Source organism: Triplophysa rosa, linkage group LG9 (genome assembly GCF_024868665.1).
Source record: "Triplophysa rosa linkage group LG9, Trosa_1v2, whole genome shotgun sequence".
NCBI lineage: Eukaryota > Metazoa > Chordata > Actinopteri > Cypriniformes > Nemacheilidae > Triplophysa > Triplophysa rosa.
The window spans coordinates 9,475,901-9,500,325 of NC_079898.1; the positions used below are offsets into that span (position 1 = coordinate 9,475,901).

Sequence of the window (24,425 nt, forward strand, 5' to 3'; positions counted from 1 at the left end):
CTCAAAAATATTTTCAGAAGTCTCAGTGTGGCATTTTGCATAATTATCTTAAAATTAAATACAGTATTAAAGGTGCTACAAAAGGTTCTTAGTGATTCCAAAGAAGGCTGTTTTACTAGATATGGGAGTAGTGTACAAAAATGAAAACGATTCTCTTTAAAAACATACTTTTTTGGCTAAAGCAGATAAATGCTGGGATATATATTAAATACCATCAAAAGGGAAAAATAGTGAGATGCTGGGTTTTTGCTATATTTCCCAACTCTTTTTCACTTTCTGTCCATCTGTCACATGCATGTGGCTTAGATGCTCAAAGATCAATCGGAGTTCAATCAGAACATGTGTAACACAACACGGGGTGCTTATATGTATTAGTCAGATCATACAGGGAAAATCTGAATCTTAAGCAGATTTCCAGTAAATAATCAGTTTCGTTTTGCTGATTGTAAATATGGATGATTAAACCAATGCAGAATTGTCAACCGATTTGTTTGATTGTTATAGAAAGTTTAAGGTTGTATGATTTAAATGATGTATGTCTGTGTCTGTGCATGTCTTCTGCAGGTGGCTGCCACGCTGAACAACCTGGCCGTTCTTTATGGCAAGCGTGGAAAGTACAAAGAAGCAGAGCCTCTGTGTAAAAGGGCGCTGGAGATACGAGAGAAGGTGGGTCAGACGTCATCCTGAAGCATCATTGCAGTTTTCTTTCCAAGCCAACAGCGTTTCTATTGTACAACATAACTCTCTTTCTGTGTTCTGTACGTCACTGAGGACATACTGTACTGTAACATCTCCACACTTCATCCCTGTGTCCTTCAGAGGCGCAGACTTATCCCATCCTTTGTTAATTCTCTTTCCTCCTCGCTGTGTCACAGTTTGATACAGACCGACGGTAGAGACAGTTTTTCTAAGCCTCTGTGTGATAAAGCTCTTACTGAAAGTCTTGCAGTTCTGCCGCTCATGCAGCTCTGAGGAAAAGAGCTTAGACAATCTGCTGAATCCAAACTTAACTTTTCTACAAACTTATGATAAAGAGAATCATTTGAGAATCAAAGTTGCAATTTGCAACCTCACCGCTAGATGCAGCTAAATTTCATGCACTGGATCTTTAAAGTCTTGCAAGTTTAAAGAACACGTCTGAGTATTCAAACTGTTTTAATTTACGTTTACTTTAATTCAAAGCGATTTTTTTACATTTTGTCAATGGGGTGACAATAAGTGCAGTCTACAAAGTCACGTTTACCAGTAGGACTAGCTCAAGCCAGGGAAAGCTAGAAGAAAGAAGGGACAACAAAGAAGATTTTTTTTTAATTAATATACTGTATAGAAACAGTGGTAGATTTTAGAAAAGCTGGCAGTTAGGGGTTAGTCACTACTATTTAATTATATAGTGACTAAAATGCATAGAAATCTGTTCACACATACTTATTTGCCACTCCCTTTTAATGATGTTAAAGGGAGTTATCTAGTTTCTAGAGATATAACACAATAAGCACATTTATGATCCGAATATGTGTTTGATTACATTTAAAGGATTAAGGTAATGCAATACTGTAAGAATAACATTCCACACAGTGTTTTATGTGGTTAAAATCAATCATCCAGTAAGGGAATCTGCAGTGACTCCTGCATCTTTATGCCTTTAGGTTTTTTCTTCAGACTTGTGGCAACATTGGAATATTCCTTAAAAGTGTAGTTTGCCCACAAATGAAAATTCTGTCACAATTTACTCACCCTCTTGTCATTTCAAACCTGTATGACTTTCTTCTGCAGAACACAAAAGAAGATTTTTTTTCAAGTAAGTTGGTAACAAAACAGTGCCAGCACCCTTCACTTCTATTGTATGGACACAAAACCAAAGCAAGTCAATGTGTGCCGGTTAACAACATTCTTCAAAAGATCTTATGTGTTCTGTGGAAAGAAGGAAAAGTCATACAGGTTTGAAATGACACGAGGGTAAATAAATGATTTTCATTTTTGGGTGAACTATCCCTTTAAATTAAATCAAGTAGGAAAGTTTTTCAGGTCACAAGCTGTTGACAGGTGTGACAGAGGGTTAACTTTAACCCATAAATGCATACCTCAAAATAACCTAAAAAAGACGTTTAATCTCTCAAAACAGCTGAACAATCTGAATTTTGAGGCTGGGTTTGTGTATACTGCCATAATCATTGTTGTTCTTAAGCAGATAAATAACAGGGTGTGTGTGTGTGTGTGCGTGTGTGCGTGTGTGTGTGTGTGTGTGTGTGTGTGTGTGCGTGTGTGCGTGTGTGTGTGTGTGTGTGTGTGTGTGTGTGCGTGTGTGCGTGTGTGTGTGTGTGCGTGTGTGTGTGTGTGTGTGCGTGTGTGCGTGTGCTGTAGGTGTTAGGAAAGGACCACCCTGATGTTGCAAAGCAGCTGAATAATCTGGCGCTGCTGTGTCAGAATCAGGGCAAGTATGAAGAGGTAGAATACTACTATCAGAGAGCCCTGGAGATCTACCAGACCAAACTGGGCCCTGATGACCCCAATGTGGCCAAGACCAAAAACAACCTGGTATGATCAGTTTGTATCATTCACTCATTTAACAAACAGACATTGATTTTTAATACTCATAGATATCTATGTGTGTAATATACAGTCTGCTTTAATAGATTAGATAAAAGATTCATTTATCAAATACGCTACCGTTCATTTTAAAATCCTTTTCTGTGTGTGGCCATAGTTCCCAATGTACACCTAGTGCTGTAATGCATCTGTGTGGTGTTTTTAATAATGTTATTTACTGCAAGATTTCTGCTCCCTCAGCAAATTATACACAGCAAATGAATCATAAAGCTTTTAGTGTAATAGAAGAAGCTTATAGAGTGAAGGCTCCTGCTCGGGCTTACACATCTATCAGCCTGAACCCCTACTCTCTCTCTCTCTCTCTCTCTCTCTCTCTCTCTCTCTCTCTCTCTCAGGCATCATGCTATCTGAAGCAGGGGAAGTTTAAACAGGCAGAGACTCTATATAAAGAGATCCTCACCAGAGCCCACGAGAGGGAATTTGGCTCTGTAGATGGTATGTTTTCAAGACCCATATAATTCATTATTTAAGAATCTTTGGAAATGTACCTGTCCTGTTCTTGTACTCAGACAAACAGGGTCTCTACAGTCCGCAGCAAAGTCAAACGAGGGATATTTACTCACATTTACAAATTGGCATCATTTAGTCACCCTCATGTTGTTCCAAACGAAGTTTTCATTCCTACTATGGTAGTCAATGGTGCCCCAGAACTTTTTGGTTACAAACATTCTTCCAAATATCTTTCTCTGTGCTCAGCAGAACAACAAAATTTATACGGTTTTGGAACAACTTGAGGTTAAATAAGATTTTTCACTTTTTTGGGTGGTGAACTATCCCTTTGACATGCTAAACTATAGATAAAAAATGATTGTTGCATTGTTGATTAAATATAATTCTTCCTTGTGTCATTTTATAATTTACCATTTTATGTGCATGTCTGAGCTATAAAGACAAGTGCATTTATTTATTCATTCACATGCTCTGTTTCAGATGAGAACAAACCTATCTGGATGCATGCAGAGGAGAGAGAAGAACAGAGCAAGGTGTGTAACGCTCAACAGTCACAGAACAAGTGCATCAATGAGCACTTAAACCATTCCCCTGTCAGTCAAACAACTGTTGGGATTTACTTAGAAACACTGATATCACTGCATTTCTATTGTAGTAGTGACTTTGAGCATCTTTAAGTGATATTAGAATGTTATCATTCATTCTTTGGTAGTACTTTGAGTGTTTCTGAGATTGTGTTGGTGTGTTTCAGGGCAAGCAGAAGGATGGCTCTCCATTCGGAGAGTACGGTGGCTGGTACAAGGCCTGTAAAGTAGACAGGTCAGATCACCTAGACATATAGGCTATCACAATCTTCCCAAGACTATAATTTGTCACATAACTTGAATGCAATACATGATTTTAGCATAATGAAGTGTTTTCCTGGCTGACCTTTAACCCCCGCAGCCCCACCGTGACAACCACACTGAAGAATCTGGGAGCTCTGTACAGGCGACAGGGAAAGTTCGAGGCTGCTGAGACTCTGGAGGAAGCGGCTCTGCGCTCCAGAAAACAAGTGCGTGTGTGTTTGGTGGTCTGGGGTGGTGTCCTGTATTGAACATTAGCGGGTTAACTGTTCATTGAAAGTTGTTGCTCAAAATACAGTTTTACAAGGTTTGCACAAGGTTTAACATTATTATTGACAAATGCCATTGGCTGCTTCTAGTCACATGATCCATCGCAACATAAGCGTCTTTAAATGAGATTTGTAAGGCACTGATAAATTCCTGATTTAGATCTTGTTCGTGATGTTCCATGCATCAATCAGGGGTCTTTACTCTATCTGCAGGGTCTGGACACGGCACATAAGCAGCGGGTGGCAGAGGTCCTGGGAGACCCTGAAGTACGAGAGAAGCAGCGTAGCCACGAGAGCTTGAACTCTGATACGGTCAAGTACGAAAGCGGCCCAGACGGAGGAGAGGAAGTGAGTATGAGCGTGGAGTGGAACGGGGTGAGTACAGCACACACAGCCCAGGCCCTCACACAGTATTTTACTCATGAGTGTATCTCAGTCATACATGTATAGAGAGGGAATAATATAGCAATAAATCTTGTGGCCCCTGGTGCATTCAATTACATAAAGACACCACAAATTATGCATATTATATTATTACACTACTATTTTTATTTTCTTTATTTAAAATGTGTAACATGAATCATTCCCAGCAGATCACACTTCAGCCAATCAGCCAATTAAATGATCTCATGGGTTTAGAGGACTATTGATTGGTAACAATGGCTTGTATGGAGTTCAGTATCAAAAGTATTAAAGTAACAAGTTAACGCAACACTGTTTCACTCACAAGACCCTAGGGAAGGCATTTCCAGCTTGTGTTTGTGAGAATCAAACTGTGTTGGATTGTAGTTACTTTGTATACTTGGTATACACACTGACTTGATACATTGTTGCAATCATATTGATGTATTCACCTGTAGTGCTTTATAGCTCTTTTAACTCTTTCCTGCCTTAATTAACTCTGAAAGTTAATTTCATTAGTTTTAATGCAAACTTTTCACTAAAGTTACAGTTAAATTGGTATTATACATACTTTTTATAAATCTACGTACGGCAAATATTTTAGCATATGAATGTTTTTGGTCATGTTGCATATGCTTGACTTCGTAGATCTATAGCCACGGAAAAAAATTAAGAGACCATTCCAAATTTTCATTTAATCATCATTTCTAGATGTATTGTGGTCATTTCAGTCCAGTGTCTGTTGAATTTCAAGAAAATCAAACCTCAGGAGTGACAAAGTCATCCAACAGCAATGTGAAAGACTGACAGCATGACAAGATGCATGAAAACTGTGATAAAAATCCAAGTTATCACATGAAAATAGTATTTGAACTTTTCTAAATACAAATATTACTGTTGTATTGCTTAAAAGTGAATATAAACTTGTTTTCTTTGTAGTATTTGAGATCAGAAAATACAGAGCATCAAATAAATGCAAATAGAAACAATATTTTTATTTGATATTTGGGAGAAATATTGTTGAGAAATATTGAAATATTGTTAGAAGTTCACAGAATGAAACAAAAACGATCACTTTACCTTAACGCATACCTATAAATAGTAAATTCAGAAAAACTGTAAATAATTTTGGAATGGTCTCTTTACTTTTTTTTCCGCAGCTGTATATGCCTCTTACTGTGCTTATGTACTGTATTTACTGTATATGTGAATGGGATAAACCTTTGATCAATGATATAATAGCAACCTGTGGTTTTAAAATGAGATAAAATAGATAAAGATGCAAGCAAGGTCAAGTGGGCTGCTTATTGCTATAGTACTCACTTAAAATACACATGCAGTTCAAAGCATAGCTTGCAGATGTCTCATAAGAGTCGAGCATAATTAAATTGGTTTAGAATAAAAGTTTCATTAAAACTGCAGTTATATTGAATCACCATATTAGAATTAAAAGAATTAACCTCTCTTCTTTTAGCAAGCCGTTCTCTTCTGTAAGGCAGATGTTTTGTAGCTGCTGTTTTGACACCATCACACCTCTGCTGTAGTCTCTCTGCAATTCTGAGTCACAACTGCCGTAGCAACAGTAACCTTAGCGCCATGACAACCATTCTGCATCCCTCTTAGACAAGAGCCCGTCCCCATTTCAGATAATGGGAGGCTCCCTTCCGATTCATCGAGCTGGTCTGAAAGTTTTCCTCCTCTGTCTTTTGTGTCTCTGTCACTTTTCGTCTTACTCAATAATTCATTATATTTCACACACTGTCTCAGATACTAAATACCTCTCTTTGTATCATGTTTTTTCCTAAATACATGCTCACAACAGGCTCGCACACAGTGTACAATGAACAGGGTCTTTCACATTAATGTATGTATATTAATGTTGGGGTCACACACATGTTGGCGTGGGCTGTGTGTTCTGTACTTATGGTGTGATTTTGGAGTCTTATTGAATGCATAACGTGCTCTAATTCTGTAAGTGTGTTTGTTGGTTTCCTAATGCTTTCTACCTCTGACCTTGCCAAGCAATTTTCGTGCTATTGTTTTCATCTATTTATTTCTCTTCAGTCAAATCTGACATCTGTAATATATATGCTTGGATGAAAACAAGGGTTGATAAGTGTGATGTGTAAACGGCATGTGGCTTTGGTTTCTGCATTATGTTCTGCACAGAAATCTCATTTAGTCAAGCATTTCACTCAAAACAAGCAAATGATTCTACTCGGACATTTATTTTTTCCACATGCCGATTGACAAGTGATCACAGTAGCATGATGTTTGTTTTGAGGTTTTGGTTTTAGTTTTAGTTGTTTTATGTTTATCTCTTCACTGAATTCGGGTAACTTCTTTTTCAGAGCTTTGATTTCCATTCAGGCATCCCCTTCTGACCAAAAACATACTTTTCACAAATACACAAATGTTTGTCGAATGGCATTGCTGATGGCACAGTGTATTTTTGCATTTCAGATAGCCAGTGCTAATCATAGACTGCATAAAACATAGACGTAGTGTCCGTGACGTCACCCGTAGGTTTCTGAGGAGCTGTTTTGAAGCTTAAAGTGGGGGGGAGCTGGCCGTCGCCATCTTAGCAGCGAGTCATTCCCGAATCATCGAAAAAGGGCAAAAAGGCCACCTAATTTGCAGAATTTTAAGGCTTAATATAAGTTAAACGGGCTACATGGACCAAAATATTTTTTGTAACATGATGTAAACGTGTTTTTTCTGCTGTAAGGTTGCCCATTTTAACATGGGGCTCAATGAGATTCGGCTCCAGTCTCTAGCGGCCAGCCGATGAATTGCAGTTTAAGTCACTTCCATGTTGGCTTCACGAGAGAGCGAAAGGTTGCCGCTTGGTGCTAATGCTGCTATAGCGCCCCTTGTGGCAGTGCTGAGAATGCAACATTCACTTGCGTTACGAATTTGCATAGTATGTTTTTGGGTTAACGTCTCATCTTTGTTTTTATTTGCTTTCTCACGGTCTTTCTCTTTTATTCTCTGTACTTACAGTTTTATTCTCCCTAATAATGTTACATTTTTGTCTCTGTTCCTCCTGCTCTATAACTCTCTCTCCTCCTTGTGTACTTATTCTGCTTCCTCTTGCATCTCTCTCTCTCTCTCTCTCTCTCTCTCTCTCTCTCTCTCTCTCTCTCTCTCTCTCTCTCTCTCTCTCTCTCTCTCTCTCTCTCTCTCTCTCTCTCTCTGGTTGGCAGGTGTAACTCCAGATGCCTTGTTGTGGTTAATGAACTTACCTTCTGCATGACGGACACCCTCCTCACCCTCCCTCTCCAGCTTTGCTGTTTCTCGTCTCCTCTCTCCGATCGGCACCTTTCCTTCTCCTTCCTTCTCCTCTGGGCATAAACAGGCTAAAGCCAGCCATGTTCTTTGGCCTTCAAGTCAAAGCTCATCTTCTTACTTCTCTGCTGCAGCACTCTTATAATAAATCTGATATTAGTCTGTAATATATCAGTAGAGAAATCTTTCTGTCTGTCAGTCAGTCAGTCACTCTAACTGTCTGTCTGTTATTCTAGTATATAAGATGTCACTATGTCTGTATGTCTATAATTAACCTTCTGTAGAGCTCAGAGTCACCTCTTGTGTAAAGCTCTCTCTACTCTGTCATAGTAAACGATCTCTGTTTTCCTGCTCTAATACTCCAGTGGGGCTATCCTACATTTCCTTTCTGATTTTTCTTGTGTCTAGCACTATGGCTGAAATTGTGTTTATGTTGTTTTAATATTTTGATACATTAAGTGTTAATGGAGGGAAGAGATCAAGAGAGTTAATTTGACACAAAAAAATGTTTGTGAGAGTTACAAAAATTCTTACTAACCATTTTTGTCATGTTTTCTCTCAACATTTTTGAATCAAGACACATTTACATCTTATGTACCTAAATTCAAGTTTATTTTTATTTTTAGAAAAATAAAAAAAAAGATTTTTTGCCTGTTTTAAACTTAAACTTACTTAATTCTTATATTTTCGTTCATAAAACAAATAATGAAGTCATAGGTCACTTCCCTTGGCAAGTAATTGTGTCTTGATTTAAGAATGGTTAAACATTTGTGCTAGAAAACAAGACAAAAATGCTTCGTAAGAAATTCATATGCACCTGGGTGCATTCATATGTTGTATAATTATGCACCTGGGTGTTGACCATTGTTATTAAAATAATTTTTCACTATTTTCCAAAACATTTCGATCATAAAAAAACAGAAAAACATTGTAAAAATTAGCTGTGACCCAAAACTGCACTCCCGTTCCTCACAACATTCTTGTCAAATTAAATGTGACGTGTATTGTGACTTGTTGTGAATGCTGTACATTTTTTCACGTTCCAAGTTGAGCTTTTGTGGCCTAATGTCAATTACTGTGAAAATAAAACATTCAGTGTTAAACATTTTGCCACAAACACTGGTAAACAAGTTGAGCTTGAATTGAACCCGGAGCACTCCTTCAAGCTATTTGACAGGGCAATCCTGTCTGTTTATGTCACTTCCTGTACAGTGCATTATTGTGGCATGATTGTGTCGTTCAGCTTCTCTATAAACCAAAACTTACTCTCCACACTCCATACACATATTGGCCATTATTGTGAAACCACTGTATTAATAGGAGGTGGAGATGGACAGATGACAAGAAAGAGAGGGATGAGATGAATAAAAGCATGTCTATAGGATCTCTTTTCTTTCTTCTACTAACCTGTTCTCTGGTGTGTTGCTGCATCTTGTGTCTTTCATAACTTCTAATAAAACTGACTTTACTCACCACAGCCTCTGCTTGTGTGCTCTTACTCATCTGTATCTGAATGCGTATGTGTTTTTGGTAGAGTATCCAGGGCCTGTACTGCAGATGTGTGTGCGTATTAGATGTTATAGTGAACTTGTTGCTTTGTTGGAATTGGTAGTCATCATCTGGGTCAGTGTGGAGTTTTCTTCAGTCTCCTCCTTCCATCCCTCTCCATCATGTCCACCCCTCCTTGCTTTTCGGAACCTCTGGATGAATAGCCAAGGTCAGAGGTGAGGGGTCACAGCAGAAGAGACTGCAGCAGAGCAGAGCGTGGTAACCGAAGACAAAATATATCAGGACCTTAAGAATATCAACATAGAAAAAACGTTCACAATAACCTCAGTTGGAAACAATTGGAAAGAACACGCAGAGTTTTGAGTTTTTTTGTTTATTAAAGTTACTGTTTTTTTGCATAAAATTAACATTTCAGTGATTTTAGTTCTATATTAAAATAGAATAAAATAAAAGTTTTATATTCAGACAGAGAAGTGACTTAAAAACGTAAAGCTATATTTCACCCAAAAATATTGTTTCTCCTGTAATCCAAAAATTATATAGGACTCTTTCATCTGTGGACACAAAAGAAGATATTTTGAGAAATGTCTTGGTGGGTTTTGTGCCATACAATTGAAGTCAACGTGAGTCCGTTGTTGTTTAGTTATCAACATTATTCAAAATATCTTTTTTTGTGTTCTGATGTAGAAAAAAGCCATACAGGTTTGAAATGACACGAGGGTGAATAAATGATGAAAAAAATACAATTTGGGGCACTGTCCCTTTAAGATATAACAATATTTTATTTTGGGGGTAAATTGCATTATATCTAACACGTGTACAGTTAGGTTCATAAATATTTGGACAAAGGCACATTTTGTGTTATTTCAGCTGTGTACCAAAATGTATTTAAGGTACAGTTATATAATGGATATTGTCTTAAAGTGCAAACTCTCAGCTTTATTAGAGTGTATTCACATCCAGATTATCTGAAGGGTTTAGGAATTACAGCTCTTTTATATGTACCTCCCCCCTTTTTCAAGTGACCAAAAGTAATTGGAGAGTCAAATCAAAAGCTGTTTTATTCACAGGTATGGTCTTTTTGTTAAATCATGTCTTCATAAATGAAGCATGTTAAAGGTCTGGCGTTGATTCTACGTGTGGTGTTTGCATTTGGAAGCTGTTGCTGTGAACCCACTTCATGGGGTTCAGGGAGAACAGACCATAGTTAGATTTCAAAAACACAACAAATCCATCAGAAAGATCCCAGGTACCAAATCAACAATTTTGTACATTCTGACAGGGAAGCAACACACTGGTGAGCTCAGCAACAAAAAAGCCTGGACATATACTGTACATCATATAGGATATAAGTGGTGGATGATGTCATTTTGGTCCCTTGAAAAAGGGGGGAGATACATATTAAAGGGCTGTAATTCCTAAAGCCTTCAGCTAATCTGGATGTGTATACACTCTAATAAAGCTGAGAGTGTGCACTTTAAGACAATATCCATTATTTAAATGTAACTTAAATACATTTTAGTACACAGCAAAAATAACAAAAAAATGTGCCTCTGTCCAAATATTAATGGACCTAACTGTATATGGTCAGGTAAGTGATTTGTGCTCGAGTGTGTTTAAGGATGAGCATGGATGAAATGATGACAGTAATTTTGATTTATTTGCATGTAAATGAGTAGGTTTAATTAACGCTGTAGTCTTTCTGTTCACAGGACGGCTCTGGGTCACTGAAGCGCAGCGGTTCCTTCAGCAAACTACGGGCCTCCATTCGACGCAGCAGTGAGAAACTGGTCCGCAAGCTCAAGGGAGGCGGATTACGAGAAAACGAACCGAAAAATCCTGGGTAACTATCAACACTTCCCTATTTTCAGACAAGTTTACCCCTTCCAACATCAGCCCTTTCCAAATTGGACTCAACAGTGTTAAAACAAGTGTGTGACTGTGATCAAACCAGAAACATCAGCAGTAAAGGCTTTGGTTTGAAAACTGGTGGGAAGTATGAAATGCTTTATATGTGCTTTTGAGATGAGAATATGGCAGTTATTGAGGTTACAAATGAACTCTGTAGAATGAACAAATGCTTTAAAATCCCATTGGGACACAACTGCAATTTATAGCATGATCCATTTCAGAAATGATGTCGCTAGATGTCCTAAGAATGTTTATAGGAGCGGTGAGAGTCAAAACACTGTATACTTTAAAAGTGCTTTCTCTGTTCTTTTGTCCTCCAAAAGAGAGCTTTCAAAAAGGGGTTGCGATACTTTAAAACAAGTTTTATTCTATAGTTGATGGTGGTTTACTACATAGGAAATAAGATTTTGCACGCCATGGTGCCATTAAAGTGGAGGAAAGTTTAAACGTTGACAGTATATGCAAAGTGGATGGAGGGATTTTCTTGCTCGATTAACCGGACTGTACTTTTTGCACATGTACAAACCTACCTAACCATGAATTCCATGAAGAATCACGTGTATATCTAACACAGTGGGTGACATTATAATGCAATGTGTTGTAAGGTTAACTCACTCGTGTTTGTTTCTCTGGGTTACTCACACACACTGTGGCATCTGATTGGCCGGATGGGACTAACGTTTTCTGACAGCTTTTACCCTGTGAAATTTCATTTGGTTTTATTTATTCCCTGCATTTTAACTTTATTTTCTGACGTGTGTTATACTTGATTCATCTTTTATGCCTTTTTGCTTGGTGACTCTCCTGGATGCATTTTTGCATCTGCTTGGATCTTTGTTTTTTATTTCTCTATGTTGTACATTTTTTTTGATGAAATAAACATTTCCATGCAAATTTGCTGCATGCCTGTTTTCTCTGTTTTCTGTCTTGCTGTGTAACCCGGTTTGTATTTATTTGGTTTAAACTCTCCTCATCTACTCTTACCCTCTCTCCAACACCCCCTTTGCAAATGCATATCCTTAAAGGTCCAGTGTGAGGATCTGACAGAAATGCAATATAATGTGTGTTCAAAGGTGTATAAAGACCTTACACAATGAAGAGTTATGTTTTTATTATCTTAGAATGAGCTATTTCTATATACATATTATTTGAAATTCCCCGCACTTGTTTGGTCCCCTTACATGTATTTCACCATGTTGTTTCTACAGTAGCCCTAAACGGACAAACTGCTCTACAGAGCGCATTTCGTAAACACATTATCTCCTTCTGCAAAGAAGTGAAAACGTGACGACATCTTAGTTCTGTGTCAGCCACAGTAGTGCTTCGAAAGGGAGGGGTGGAGTGAGCCGTTGTTTGCAATTCACAAGCTCACCGCTAGATGCTGCAAAATTTCATACACTGGACCTTTAAGTTTGTCTTTTTATTATTTGAAAACCCCCACATTTGTTTGGTGTATGCAACATTTGTTATGAATCCTAGATGGTTCACCAAAAAATAGAAGTTATGTCATTATTCTCCCATGCTTTTTTCTAAACGCACCAAACAATAAGCAGTTATTGGACCGAAAGAGTTCAATAATAGTGATGATGAACAGTAATTGTGTGAAGATGATGTGTTAGTTAGCTGAACTGTAATCAAGCATATTATGACTACATAACACACAGTATGTCATTGCATGTTTTTATCATCACGATGTATAGTAACTAGAGCGGTCAAACAATTAATCGCGATTAATCACATCCAGAATAAAAGTTTGTGTTTACATAATATGTGTCCGTGTATTGTGCATATTAATTTTGTATTTAAAAATACAAAAACATACACATAAATTTATATATATATATATATACATTTTTAGGTGAATTATTTTATTTACCAATAATTTAAATTACATATAAACGTTTAATAATTTTTATATTTTATATGTTTCTTAAATATATGCATGTATGTGTATGTGTTTATAAACACAAAGGTAATATGCCTAGTACACAGACATATATTATGTAAACACAAACTTTTATTCTGGATGCGATTAATCGCGATTAATCATTTGACAGCCCTAATAGTAACATCAACTTGGGTGAAGTTGCATTAACAAGTTTTAACCCACCCATTCCCATCCCATCCCACACACCCACCTCACCTCTCTCTCTCCCCACCGTGACCCCTGACCTTTGACCTAACTTGCATGTGGCTCTGTCGGATGCAGCCTGAAGAGGGCCAGTTCTCTTGGAGTTCTCAACGTGATGGATAAACCTGTGGGAGAACTCGAAGTAAGACAACGTTCTTCTCTCTCTCCTGGCAACTCTTCTCTCAAGCTTTCACTCAATCTGTTCTTGCAGTCTGTCCTTCTATCTTGTATGTCTTATTTTTATGTTTGTGTCAAACCTTCTGCTGTTCTCGTGGTGAGTATTCTTTGTTTCCATGCCCATCTGTTTTCATTTCACTGTCTTTCAGTGTTATACTCTGACTCTTTCATGTTCATCTGTTATCATCAACACAACCACAGCTCTATTATTATTATTATTATTATTATTAACACATAAATCAATTAATTGTGATCGATTTGAACAGACTAACGCATGTCTGATTGTGTTTTCTAATGTCCACAGTAACCACAGATTATCTAAATTAGGAAAAAACAAACATTGCTGTGTATTTTTATTTATTATTTTTATTTAGGTTTTTATTGAAAGTTTCAACTTATACTGTACAAATAGGTGGTGTGTATATTTACGTTAAATTCAAAATACTTATTCCTAAATATAAATAAATACTCCATATAAAGTTAAATAAATATATAGGTGCATTCTCAGTTGTATTTCACATTAAAACTTTAAAAACGGACTCAAAATCTACAATATTGCCTTGAAACATTAAACAATACTTGGTGGACTGCCTATCATGATTTAGGGTTAACTTTTTCATGACTAATAAGTGTTGTCAATTTTTTATGTAGAGAATTCTTGCTGTTAGCACAACATTTACACAGTTCTTTATTCTTGGCTGAATTTGTCGGCAAAAATGTTGAGTAGATTTACTTTGCATAAGGCATCTTAAAGTGGTCTTTACCCTAAATGGTGTGGCATTCTCTTCCGTCAAGAGCTCTGGAGGTTAATTTAATTTATTAATCTATTTCTTCCTGACAGGAACGAAATAATCGTCTAAGGAAAGGACGGGACCTGAGTTCCAGTCAGACTGATCTGACACATTGAAGGTCTGCTTCTGGATACGTGATGAAGAGAGTACTAAGAGATCTCTGAGTTCAGAGTTTTATTCAAACCTTCTCTGGAGGTTCCTTTTATTTTCAAGGCTTTGTATATGTATTTAATATATCTGACTCTTTTACAGCTAGCTGTGGAAATGACTAGAAACTGTCAAAATGTCCTTGAACCAAAGTGCACAACAAATTAGAAATACATTTAAATGCTATTCAGGCTTAGGTCAGTTTGGACTTTTTGCTGCTTTTTTAATTTTTTTCCCTTCAGGGGGTGGTGGGGTACTTTGACTTTTTTGTTTCTTTTATGAGACGGTTGTTACGAATTAAGGATTATAGTGACTTGTGTGATAGAAGTGTGCATCTTTTTAGTGAAGTCACTAAATGTTCTGCCACTGACAACCTACGTAATGTTTATATTTCAGTAACATCAAAGGACCATGGAGCTTCTGTACTAATTCCCTTTATGAAACGAGTTACAGCGATGGTTAAGAAGGTCAATGTTTACATGAGTAATGATTAAGTGATGCACATTTTATTTTACTACTTTTAAAAAGTGGGGTCCATGCCTTTTTTATCTCGCTTGGAAAACAAGACACAAGAAACAGTCCTTCCTCAAACAAATCTGAAGTGTTTTACGCCACCTGTGTCTGAAATAATAGATGTTAAAACAGTGGATGAATGTTTTCTCGGGACTGAAAGAGCAGATTTGGTATGCAAAGTAACAATGCACTTTGAATAATCTCATAGGATTACGTTACATTTAAAAACCCTTTGCCTGTTACAAGACTCAATTGAATTGTTTACCTCACTTTTACAAGTTGCATTTGGTTGATCTGTGGTTTGGTGGATATATACTTTTGGTTTATATGTTTTGACGGACTAAATCCAGGTAAATTCACTGATGAGGTCTGTAAACTGATTTAAAATTGAAAAACAATGACTCCAGGAGGCGGTTTTGTCTTCCTGTCACCTCATTTATCACTACATTATCTCACATGGAGATGGAAGCACTGTTGCTCCAGATTAAAATGCACTGGAATTTAAATTCTATTTCCATATGTTACACTATATCACCTGTTTTAAAGCGCTCTTATGAGTTGATCAGGGGTTACTGGTTTTGAGTGTGTGACAGAGAAAATTGAACTTTGTATGGAAAATCACAAAAATGATCAAAATGGAAGCCTAATATGTATCAATGTATGATTGTATAGGATTTATGCTAATATATAGCACTGATGCATGCTACCCTATATGCTCAAGCAGATTTCTACTTTGTTACATATTGCAACTATATAGTAACTCTTATAATAACCATTTTATGGAAGTAAGAAATAATTTGTAAATTACACAATTCATCTTTCACATGATTTATGGGCTCTGTGCTGGCTGGGATTGATTTTACATGTAATGTTTTACTGACAAAAGCTGTAGTATCTGATTGGCTCTTGTACCAATGTATGATTTACTTTTTTTTTGTACATAAAATATCCAGTTGTTAATGCCACTAATTTGAGCTTTGCTAGCATGCTTGTGGGACTAAATGTACTCTGTACATGCTCTGATTCTCAGACTGTTTCAGGATATGCTGCAATATTCTCCTTTTTGGCTGTTGATCAGTTTATGTTAAATTTGCTTGTTACAGTTGCTGTTATATTTTGTTAAACAGGGTTATTGACATGTCATTCTGTTCCTGAATTCAAATGCAATTTATTGCACATTTTCTTTTTAAATAGAGTTTGTTTCTCAAAGGTGTATTGTCTATCTTGTGGCATTGCAATATGTCACCAAAACTACAATTTTAAAACTACGCTTATACATGAATAGTACACAAATTGAACTAACTCCCAGTGTGTAACAAGGACTTTTTGACCTATATGATGTAACCCTGATATATTTATTACTGTATTTGGGTGTGTGATGTTGCATCTCTGCTGTGTGTCTCCGTGTTGTGTCTTCCACCATTAGTGTTTATATTAAATATTTTGTTTGTGTATAGTATATCTTAAAATGCGCACTGGACTTGTGTACCATTTCCCGTTCTCAGGCTGCCCGCTGTGCTGGCTAAACTGCATATTTGTGGTGATGTGTTTGGCTTTATGAATATTGTATGGTATAATGTACATACTTGAATAAAGGTAATAAAAGTAGGCTACATCTTTAAGATTTAAGATCTGGTGTTTGGTTCCCCCTGCTGGTCAGTGCAACACTTTCGCATATTCTTTATGTAGCTGAGATGGCTGGGTAGTTGACGAATAAATCGTAGATGTGTCCTATGGTGCGACATAGCAAAATTTAGAAAACAATTTGGTAAAATTACATTGGTTTTATATGATTAATATTAATATTTATCATATAAAATAGCATAAGAGAGATTTATCTTCATTGTTAGTTTTTTTCTGAATTTTTGCCTTTACACCATAGGACAAATTTGCATATTATTCTGTCAACTACCCAGATGTAGTTTAGAAAGAGATGCCATTTAAATATTCGATTCTTTATGTAGTTTAGATACAGATTAAATTGCGTAAGTGTTAAGAACATTTTCTGTGAATTACTTTAAGTGAAAATACTAATATGCATTAGATAAACAGCTGATGCATTACAGTTACAGCTTGTCAATATGCTTACCATTGATGTTCATACTTTTGTAATAATGACAATGTTGGGTATTTAGGAAACTAATTTATTGCACATAATGGATGCTGATTTGAATGACAAACACTTTTGCTAAATCAAAATAGTGTTCTATATGGTCTGCACAACAGTAAAAATACAAGCAAACCTAAGAAATACAACATTGCATGGTTTTCTTCAGGCAGATACAGGAGAAAACTACAGCATTCCATAACTCAAATCTTATCAGTTATGTTAATTACAATAATCACACTGATCTTTGGTTAGATGGAGACGTTTTCCTTCATTCAGGCTACATACAAACTCTTGTCAGCGTATTGTTAAATAGCAAACTCAAACTTAACCAATGCAAAGAGACGCTACAGAGATAAATGAAGATCTAAACCACTTCACTTCAAATAGATATAATACTGTTTCAATTCAAACAAAAATCCTTCCTTTTCTGCAGATAAGACAGTTAATACTGATGATTCACTCCTGCATTATGACATCTGCTCACATTTTCATCACAGGCCTCATAAACACGTACAGGTTAACTCCTTAGAACCTGCTGTTAATAACCAGACTGGAGACAAAGTAACATCTGACACCAGAAACCTCCCATACAAGGTGTGTAGTTATCAGAAACGCTAAGTGAATGCTGTTTTAGACACATTGCCCTTTAAATACATAAAACAAAATATTGGTCATTGTATCAGAACCGTATCTTATGTCGTATTCTGTACTACAAAACATCTTATTTTTTCCATTCATTTTTGGAATGTAAATATGACAGATGAGAGATTTCAACAGTTCAGAAACAAAACATTGCCTGAAATTATGTATTCATCTTAACATACTATCCAAGGCAATTTTCTTTTATAAGAGTATAAATTATTATCTTGGAGGAATCTATTATACTATGTATTATGTATAAAGAACGCAGCATTCAACATGCTTTGACATGCGACACCTAAATGCACAAAAGATTTACTCATTCAAACAACAAAAGTTAAAAACTGGTGGAGGAATACAGCCTATATGATGTCACTTGCTTTCATTAACCTAAACATATGTGACCCTGGACAACAAAACCAGTCTTATGGGTCAATTTTTCGAAATTGAGATTTTTACATAATCTGAAAGCTGAATAAATAAACTTTCTACAGATATATGAGTTGTTAGAATAGGACAATATCTGGCTGAGATGCAACCGTTTAAAACTCTAGAATCTGAGAGTGCAAAAAAATCAAAATATTGAGAAAATTGCCTTTGAAGTTGTTAATCAGGGGCACTGTGGCAGACCATCCACTCACAAAAATAAAGTTTTTATATATTTAAGGTAGGAAATTTACAAATATCTTCATGGAACATGATCTTTACTTAATATCCTAATGATTTTTGGCATAAAAGAAAAATCAATAATTTTGACCCACACAATGTATTTTTGTCTTTTACTAAAAATGTTCCCGTGCTACTTAAGACTGGTTTTGTGATCCAGGGTCACATATAGGGGCGGTTTCCCGGACAGGGCTTAAACCTAGTCTCAGACTAACTTAAATGTTAGAGATGCCTTGATCGAAAACAACTTGCACTGACATATCTTAAAATATATCACTGCGATTGTTTTGTCTCAAGATGCACATCGTAATGTGTTTTTTTTTTTGTAAAGTATGGTTTTTAAAACAACTTAATCCTCCTAATTTAACAAAGGCCTAGTCCTGGTTTAAGATAATCCTTGTCTGGGAAACCGCCCCTTAGAATAACAGCTGATGCTTTCCCAATGCTCGTTACAGATGTAAAATGTGATTGTATGAAATAGAACCAATGGACGTTTAAAGACAAACCTATACACATCTGGTTTCTGATAAATCGGTGAAAAGACAACAGTGTAAAACATAACATGAATCTACTACTTCAACAAATACTTCTTGTAGACATCGTAACTATGTACACTGCAAATGATAAATATCCATTTGTAACGATAAAACCATTCAATGCACACTGTAGCTAAATTCACACACGCGCACACACACACACACACGAACTTCACAGTGGATAGGACACAAAGACTTCACAATGAAGTTAGAAATATCAAGGGCTAGCTGAGCAAGATGAGCTTGTGTCGAGGATGTGCGTCTGTGAATTCAGTATGTAAGGCACTAAAGTCTCATGAATAAAAGTTAAGTCCATCCATGGTTACATCAAGGTGCCTGGGAAAGTCCTGAGGAGTCTTGTTGACACAACAGAGATCTGAAGCATAAGGGAGCTCAAGCCTCCTCTTTGGTGCTACCTCCTCATTCAAACGTGTGCTTGCCATCCATTTCTTTTGAGTCGTATTTTGAATGTTAAATCTCCAAACATTCATAGCTTCAATTGCAAAATAAGTGTTCACACTTGGCTTTGGAAGTGAATCACCCTTTCTACGGGAGCTGACATACCAGGTATGTGTAGGGTTCTCTTTAATCTTTCAAGTTCTTTGTATTTGTATTCATATATGGACTCTGCGTATGTATTATAGATGACATATGGAAGCAAGTAGACATGGCTGACTGGTACAAAAGTGGCAGAGGAATTACACCCCTTCGTCTTCGTTCATCCGTGAGATCAGGTGTACACCCATAACCCTCATGGAGAGAGACACTGGCTGATGCTGTTTTCGGGCAGGACTTTGGGTGGGGGGCATCACATGGCATCAGCAGGATCCTGTGATGGCTATAGTTTGATGAATGGGCCGAAGTGATGGGGTGCTCTGATTTTAGGTGAGGAGCAGTTATTGGAGGTGAGAGATGGAGAAGTGGAGAACGGAGGAGAGCATGAGAGGGCATCAGCAGTCAGAGAGAACGCTGTAGAGATGGCCACATCGACAATGCCCTGACACAACTCGGAGTAGAGCTTCCTACAGGAGAGAATAACAGTAATGTCATTACTGTATAATACAATGTTATACAGTTACAGTTTATGATAAGCGATGGTGGGAGGGGAAAGGCTTAGAAATTACATCTAATGTCAAATGTAACGCTCGCTAAAAGCCAAGTTGGTTTTCTTAGAATAAATTCAACCGCAAAAATATACAAAGCAAAAACAAGCCTAAGTCAATTAGTTCTGATTTAAGTTTTTTCACTACATTGAGATTGAAATGCAACGAAGCAAATGCACAGAATAAGACATCAGTACTGACTGTGCACAGGCAGGCGCTCCATTGATCTCAATTAGCCAGACTTTAAAGCTCTCGTCCAGCATGAAGTCAAAGCCGAAGAGCTGAAAGCTCTGGTAGGGAAGATGTTTAGTGCTGATGGCTGGCTCAATGCATGTGAGACAGCTCCTGTTGGGACAAGATACAGACTTTAGAAGAAACCCACAGGTACATTAAGCGCAGCAATACCTGCCAATACATCAGTGAGTTCAGTGTTGCGTAACAATGACGACATTAATCTTTGATCTGAAGGAGCTACCTATGAACCGCAGCTAATACGAATTTTCATTTGGTTAAATGACGCTTTATGAGAGGCTATGAAATCGAATCTGCTGTTCTCTTGCAAGGGGTCCATACAGATTTTAAATGCAAAATCCATTCATTTCCTTCTGAAGTATTATTTATAGTAAGTAATTACAAATGAAAAGTCACTGGATTCATATAATTAGATCTCTGGCTCTCTGCAAGCAATTCCTCCATGCTATATCCATGTGAATCAGCTTTCTAGAATGAAACAAAATTAAGTCTGAGACTTGATTTTGTCGTATTTTGTCGTAATTGTTATCTGAAAGCAGAATTGAACAGACAGACATTTAATTAGCGAAGGATGTGGAAAACTTTGTGAACATTGGGCATTTCAGTTCGGTGGAGCTTGTGGCAGAGTTTCCGCATGAATGTCACTCATTTGCAGGCACAGATTACAAGCAATCAGATTAACTCATCACAACATTTTCTTTCTTTAGATTAAATCATAGTGAATTTAATAGGAAAACATCGGAGGCGAGAGTGCACCTGATGATATGCTTGATCTGAGGTAAAATGGACGTTTCCATGGAAACATTGTGTGTGCTCAACAGGTACGATCTGAACTCATCGAAGAACATCTCGTTGCCCTCCTCGTAGTGGCCGTAGTTTTGAGAATGCTCTTTCTGGATGCAGTGATTGGTCAGGTGACTGGTCATATCCTGAAGATCCAAGCTGTTGTACGGCTCAGAAGACGTCCGTAACACACCCTCACGATACAAGTAGATATTATACTGATGGTCTACAAGCACCCAACTCCTACAAGAGAGCCGGAAAGAATACGGATTGACTTGTTACTTGATTAAGATTGAATATTCTTATTACATGCTTTCCTATAACTGCATCAAAAGATTCAGTACCGGAAAGTATAAACGACTACGGCTCATCTTACCTTATATCAAATTTGCGCTGTCCTGGTTCTAACAGCAGTGGTTTTTCTAGATACTTCTGAATGACATGCACTTGACCTTGATTATCAATGAACTCCAGCAACTGGTTTGCATCATGAGATATCAAAATGCCAGCACCTATACAACAAGAAGAACCTTACTGAATACTGAAATGATCATTTTAGCCATTTTCTAAATTTGATTCATACCTTTAGCACCTGCCGATGATTTGGCGATCCACACTGTTCCCTCTCCGCTCTCTTTCCTGGACTGATATGAGGCTAAGAAGACCTCTCGCTCATCTGTTTTAGGGTTGCTCTTCATGTGACTGATGCCATTGGTGGCTGGAGCTACTGGGGTGTTGAGGTTGGTTGGGTATATGATGTAAGATTCAGGGAACCAGTTACAAGAGTCCTTCAACTCCGGACTGGTTTTGATAATCCTACACATTAAACAAGAACATGGTTAGAGTACAAATAAAACAAAATCAATTAACTTAAAGGAGTCATATGACACGGCTAAAACTAATATTACTTAGATTTTAGATGTAATGCAATGTGTATTCAAGATTTAAGGTTCAAAAACGCTGTATTTTCCACATACCGTGCATGTTTGTATCTCCTCTTTGCCCCGCCTCTCTGAAACGCGTGGATTTTTAACAAAGCTCATCGCTCTGAAAAGCGAGGTGTGCTATGATTGGCCAGTTAACCTGTGCGTAGTGATTGGTCGAATACTGCAAGCGTGTGATGGAAATGTAAAGCCAAAGCAATTGTACTGACAGGTACGCCCACCTTATTTGCGTATACATTTAGGCGGTCTTAGTCAAATCATACCACCAACTGACGTAGATTTGTGGGGGTGTGGTTACACGAGGCATTTCAGGCAGGTCTGGGTGAGCATTCGCTTTTAGATAGAATGCATCTTTTGTTCCGACACTTTCATTTTAGCAATTTTACGTGTCTAATACATGCATGGGCAACTTATAACACACCAAAGACACAGAAAAACACATGTTCGCGCCATATGACCCCTTTAAAGCAAGGACCAGATAATGTAGCAACATACTTGACCAGTGATGCTTTGCGGCAAAGTTTATCAGCTCCTCTGTAATAATTCACCAGCTGCATCAGTCCTGGTTCATGACCTGTAAAGAGCACAGATACTTGACCAGTTATGGGATATGTCCTGTAATGGGATATGTTGTAATTCATCAAAACTAGATTATTTTAAACAACATTTTGTAATAACACACTTTTTATAACCTTAGAATTTAAGGAGTAGTTCTCCTTCAAAATAAAAATTCTGTCATCATTTACTCAACCTCTTATCATTTCAAACCTGCATGACTTTCTTTCTTCTGCAGAACACGAAAGAAGATATTATGAGAAATGTTTGTAACAGAACAGCACAGCCCCCCCATTCACATCTATTGTAACCAATGCAAGCGAATAGAGGGCTGTTAACAACATCAGTTAACAACATCAGTCATACAGGTTTGAAATGACAAGAGGGTGAGTAAATGATGACAGAATTTTCATTTTGAAGGTGAAAAACTCCTTTAAAACTGCCGGGCACACAGAAGTACACCGATTCATCATGCATTACAACGAATAACCCAGACAAGCCTTTTGACATATGTAAAAAGAAAGATATAGGCCTACTTCTAATAAGGTTGACAAAGGTTTATTATGCATTAAAGCAAATTCTATTTGTTAAAGACATACAGTAGGGTCATAAAACATCATTTACAATAAACGTTTATGTGCAATGTCTTAAAATATTTTACCCAGTCGTCCAAAAGGCAGTCGATTTCTCTCCCCCAACATTAAATTAAATCGAGGATTGTCCTTCTTCAGTCGTTTCCATTTTCCAGTCGCGGTGAGGATCTTTGCGACCTCGGCATAAACAGTACTGTTGTCGTCTCGCAAAACAAACGTGTACATCGGTGAACTCATATTCCTCTGTAACAGTCCGATGCCAAAAGCTTAGAGAAGTTATGATAGACCACACACTAGCTAACTGGCTAACGTTATCTATCTTCCAACAGACTAGACTGTAACTGGACATGCATGACTTCTATGATGTTACTTAGTTATTTTATAGCAAGTTATTCATATGACAGAAAGAAATCGGAAGCAGCTCGAAAGCGAAATCCAAATCCTAAAGGAAAAGCAGCTGTGGGCATCTGTAATAGCATTCGTTTGGCCGATAGCAGGATATTGTAGATTAGGGTGTGTCGGTGTGACTCCTTGAGACCGCTTCAGCCGAGACACCGGAGAGCAGACGACCTGGCTTCTCAATTCACGCAGCTAACAGTCTCTGCTAGCTTCTCCTGTTTCCATGACTTCATAAACATAAGATATCATAAACATAAGACTTAAATAATATAAAGTCCAATAATAGATATGAAGTCCAGCTATGCATGTAAATCTCCGCTTTCTGTGTACGTTACTCGTCTAGACAACAGTTTAAATACCCAGTTGAAGCCTCTTTATCCCAGCACGCTGTCACGATGTGACGTACCGCTGGGAGTGACTCGAGCTCGTAGCGGGTCGCCACCCACAGGCTTATGGGTATTGTAGTTTATAGTATTTTTGAGAGAAGGTGCAAGCAAACGAATACGATGTTTTTTGACCAAAATGTTTCAATTTAGTACTTGCCAAGCATTAAAATGCAATCATAAGTATGATGATAATAATTATAATAATTTTTGTTTGTGTTAATGTGCACACGCGCGCGCCCACACGCACGCACGCACGCACACAAAAAATTAATACATGTTAATATTAAAAGGTTATATATATTTTTGCTGTATTTTAGGAGAGCACAATATAAAGAAATGCATGTTTACATAATTTTACATTCCGGTTTACGCCAGCAGATGGCGCTCGCGATCTTATTACTGCGCACTGGAAAGCCGGA

General features: G+C 37.3%; 2 protein-coding genes across 3 annotated transcripts in view; one reads left to right on the forward strand and one right to left on the reverse strand.

Annotated features, from left to right (window-relative positions):
• Nucleotides 1–16,656, forward strand: part of klc1a (kinesin light chain 1a) — a 32,553-nt gene extending 15,897 nt beyond the window's left edge. Inside the window, exons 8-17 of one of the 2 annotated variants that reach the window (XM_057341383.1) lie at nucleotides 565–666; nucleotides 2,362–2,535; nucleotides 2,943–3,042; nucleotides 3,538–3,590; nucleotides 3,809–3,876; nucleotides 4,003–4,111; nucleotides 4,385–4,546; nucleotides 11,083–11,213; nucleotides 13,491–13,554; nucleotides 14,431–16,656. In XM_057341383.1, the coding sequence (XP_057197366.1) occupies nucleotides 565–666; nucleotides 2,362–2,535; nucleotides 2,943–3,042; nucleotides 3,538–3,590; nucleotides 3,809–3,876; nucleotides 4,003–4,111; nucleotides 4,385–4,546; nucleotides 11,083–11,213; nucleotides 13,491–13,554; nucleotides 14,431–14,496 (1,029 nt within the window). In that variant the 3' untranslated portion in view covers nucleotides 14,497–16,656. The remainder of the gene's footprint in view (nucleotides 1–564; nucleotides 667–2,361; nucleotides 2,536–2,942; nucleotides 3,043–3,537; nucleotides 3,591–3,808; nucleotides 3,877–4,002; nucleotides 4,112–4,384; nucleotides 4,547–11,082; nucleotides 11,214–13,490; nucleotides 13,555–14,430) is intronic. The other variant, XM_057341384.1, reaches the window with a different exon arrangement.
• A 518-nt stretch (nucleotides 16,657–17,174) lies between these two features.
• Nucleotides 17,175–24,020, reverse strand: ttl (tubulin tyrosine ligase). The gene is made up of 7 exons (XM_057342821.1): nucleotides 23,290–24,020; nucleotides 22,569–22,647; nucleotides 21,713–21,945; nucleotides 21,506–21,641; nucleotides 21,103–21,372; nucleotides 20,296–20,439; nucleotides 17,175–20,013 (listed from the first exon to the last, which is right to left on the reverse strand). The coding sequence occupies exons 1-7, from the start codon at nucleotides 23,456–23,458 to the stop codon at nucleotides 19,830–19,832; spliced, it is 1,215 nt and encodes a 404-aa protein (XP_057198804.1). The 5' UTR covers nucleotides 23,459–24,020; the 3' UTR covers nucleotides 17,175–19,829.
• Between the last annotated feature and the right edge of the window lie 405 nt (nucleotides 24,021–24,425).